At 41.6% G+C, this 3,498-nt stretch overlaps 1 protein-coding gene across 6 annotated transcripts in view; it reads left to right on the top strand.

Annotated features, from left to right (window-relative positions):
* PPP1R21 (protein phosphatase 1 regulatory subunit 21) overlaps positions 1-3,498 on the top strand; it is an 87,833-nt gene that overhangs the window by 38,107 nt on the left and 46,228 nt on the right. For all 6 annotated transcript variants that reach the window (XM_017548521.2, XM_017548520.2, XM_017548519.2 and 3 more), the window contains exon 13: positions 1,171-1,263. In XM_017548521.2, coding sequence (XP_017404010.1) covers positions 1,171-1,263 — 93 coding nt within the window. The remainder of the gene's footprint in view (positions 1-1,170; positions 1,264-3,498) is intronic.

Here is a 3,498-nt window from a genome sequence, read left to right as displayed (position 1 = left end):
TAATTTTTTGTAGTTTTAGTAGAGACGGGGTTTCACCATGTTGACCAGGACGGTCTCGATCTCTTGACCTCGTGATCCACCCGCCTCGGCCTCCCGAAGTGCTGGGATTACAGGCTTGAGCCACCGCGCCCGGCCAGAGCTCTTGTTTTAAAGCTTGCTTACCTCCTGGACTAAATCTCTGGGGGCTGGGGACAGTGGCCATACGTTTCTCTAAGAGACACCCCCTTGTGAGAAACTGAGCAGTTAGTGGAGGGGCAGGGTAGGGCAGTAGCCCCAGATGTCCCTGGTCTACCTCTTTCAGTGTGGAACTCCTGTTGATGAGCTGGGGCAAGGGTGACCAGGGCCCTACTTTTCTTCACAGCATCATGCCCAAGGTAGAGCCTCCATCCTAGGAATAGGGGCTGAGTGTAAGAAGGGAATGTTTCCCACTGTCCACACTTGCCCAGATCTTAGCTTCAACAACAGGTAGCTGGGGGCAAGAGGAGAAATCCATACCTCTCTGGGAGTTGGGAGAGAGAAAGTCCTGTGTTCTTGGCTACACCTGTTGGGAATGGAGTTTCTGTCTCCCTGAGCTGGTGGAGGGAGGTAGTGATTCATGGTTTAAATACCATAGACTCTCAGTGTTCTTACTGAGCTGTTAGAGATTTTCTTGAGTAAATCATGTGCTGTGTTGCCCTTAGAACCGTTTCTAGAGACTTTAAGTGATTGTCCTTTTTGTAAATTTTACTGGTGTTACGGAGAGCAAGCAGGCCCATAGAGCTCCTCATGCTGACATGGCAGAAGTGGAACTCTGTGATATTTGGGTAAGAGTGTTTTAGTGATGTACAGCAAATAATGTGTAGGGAATGAAAAATCTGTTATATAGTAACAAGGTAAAAATTCACAGAGACTTTCATTTTACAAAGAATCATGACAGACATAATCCTGCTTAACAACTTAATTTTGTTTCACAACCATTAAAAAATATTTGTGGACCTAGGAGATTCAAATCAGTTAGGTGTGTTTATGTTTATCACTACTGTGTCTGAATGTATCTGCCAAGATTTTAAGAGCCATTATTTCTAACACATTACAAGCAATCTTCATTCTCTATCTTCCCAAAAGTAGAGGGATACAGTGGGCAGTCAATTTTTCAGGAAAATGCTTAGATTTGTGATTTTGATTTCCTAGGTACAGAGCCAGATGGACTCCTTCGGACAAACTATAGCTCTGTCTTAACAAATGTTGGTGCTGCTCTGCATGGATTTCATGACGTTATGAAAGGTGAGCCTTCAAAAAGAAAATAAGCTTAAAACCTTTGCCCCACTTTCTTCGATCTGCCTGAATAAGATTTAAGCAAACATTGCCAAGGGTAACAGACCCCAGATAAAGGCTTAGTAGCATTTGGCTTATGTTGAATGCACAGCTCACTGCCTTCTGCTTTTCCCATCTGCTTTATTTCTGGAGGTAAACAGTACTGAAGAGAAATCCTTGTGTACAGTCCTTTAATCACAAATACGTTACACTGACTTCAGGCAGGTGTGTGAATTGTACAAAACCAGATATGCTATTCAGAGGCTTTTAGCAAAATACGTTGTACTCCTTAGACCCCAAGCACAAAAGAATTGAGGAAACTAAGGCATCAAGTCCCCAGAAAGAATACACTAACTTTCCACCATCCTGTGCATTTTAATGTTTTAAATGCCTTTTAAAAATCTGTCTGGTTGGGCATAGCCTTAAGAAATGAAAGTCTGATTTTACACTTTGGTCAGCTTTCACTTGCTTCTGTGTTCCTAAGAATATAGTCTGAAAGGCAGAGGGGAACTTTTTAAAGCATTTCATATGCTTCTTAGTGTGTGATTCTGAGTCCTGACTAATCTACAACTTTGCAATTGCTTCTAGGTTTTTTCCCCTTTCTTTTCCTTTTAGAGACTGTTAGGGTAGGGAAAAGAGGGGAAGGAGAGTGGAGCAGGATCAATCACTAAGGACTACTGGAAATAGTCCAGGTGCCTAGATGATTGATTGTGTTTAGTTAACAATTAGTGACCAATTACTAATTTCACAGAGAATAATTTTTAAAAACTTAAAGCTGCATTTCAGAACATGGATAAGAGGAATATATGGGGGGCACCTAATCTATGGCACCGGGGTTCATTCTTAATCTCAGCAGTATTACCCAACATCAGTTTACCATTCAGTCTAGAGTATGGGCCTTTCTGTGGCTTGTATTCAATTATAAGGAACATTATTTTATTTTATCTTTTTGAGATTGAGTTTCGGCTGGGCGTCGTGGCTCATGCCTGTAATCCAACCACTTTGGAGGCCAAGGCGGGTGGATCACCTGAGGTCGGGAGTTCAAGACCAGCCTGACCAACGTCATGAAACCCTGTCTTAAAAAAAAAAAAAAAAAAAGGAGAAATTGAGTTTCCCTTTGTCACCCAGGCTGGAGTATAGTGGTGCGATCTTGCCTTACTGCAACCTTCACCTCCTGAGTTCAAGTGACTCTCCTCCCTCAGTCTCCCAAGTAGCTGGGATTACAGGTGCACACCACCATGCCCAACTAATTTTTGTATTTTTAGTAGAGACAGGGTTTCGCCATGTTGGCCAGGCTGGTCTTGAACTCCTGACCTCAGGTGATCCATCTGCCTTAGCCTCGCAAAATGCTGGGACTACAGGCATGAGCCACTGTGCCTGGACCCAATTATAAGGAACTTTGAAAGTTTTTGTACTTACAGAATTAGGTTTGGTTTCAGAAATCACAACTTGGATAGGCAGTATGGGTAGCAGTTAACAATAGTCAACTCCAGTCCTGCAGAACTTAGTTTGATTTATAGAAAACCCAAGAGATGGTGCTTTTTTTCCTGTGCAGCTTTTGGTTTGAAGGGCTGAGATTTAGTTATAGTCCTCTGTTCTGGAACTTTACTTAACCTAGAACCAGGCCGTTGCAACCACAAGTACCTCTGTGTCTACAAGTTTTTTAGTTTTGTTTTAAAATTTTTCCTCTGCTGGCGGGGCACAGTAGCTCGTGCCTATAATCCCAGCATTTTGGGAGGCCAAGTGGGAAGATTGCTTGAGCCCAGGACTTTGAGACTAGCCTGGGAAAAATAGGGAGACTCTATCTCTACAAAATGAAACAATAAAATAAAAATAATAATAAATTTTCCTATGCTAATAGAGGTTGAGCATCCTTAATATGGAAATCTGAAATCCAAAATTCTTCAAAATCTGAAGCTTTTCAAGTACCATCATGACACCACAAGAGGAAAACTCCACATTTGTCCTCATGACATGATAAAGTTGCAGTCAAAACTTAGTTTCATGCACAAAATTATTAAAAATATCATACAAAATTACCTTCAGGCTATAGGTATATGGTATATATGAAACATAAATGAATTTCGTAGTTAGACTTGGATCCCGTCCCCAAGATTTCTTCTTATGTATGTGCAAATATTCCAAAATCTGAAGAAATCTGAAGTCCAAAATACTGCTGGGCCTAAGCCTTTTGAATAAGGGATT

The sequence above is a fragment of the Cebus imitator genome, unplaced genomic scaffold, assembly GCF_001604975.1.
Source record: "Cebus imitator isolate Cc_AM_T3 unplaced genomic scaffold, Cebus_imitator-1.0 Scaffold209, whole genome shotgun sequence".
Lineage (NCBI taxonomy): Eukaryota > Metazoa > Chordata > Mammalia > Primates > Cebidae > Cebus > Cebus imitator.
This window is presented reverse-complemented; position numbering and strand designations above follow the sequence as displayed.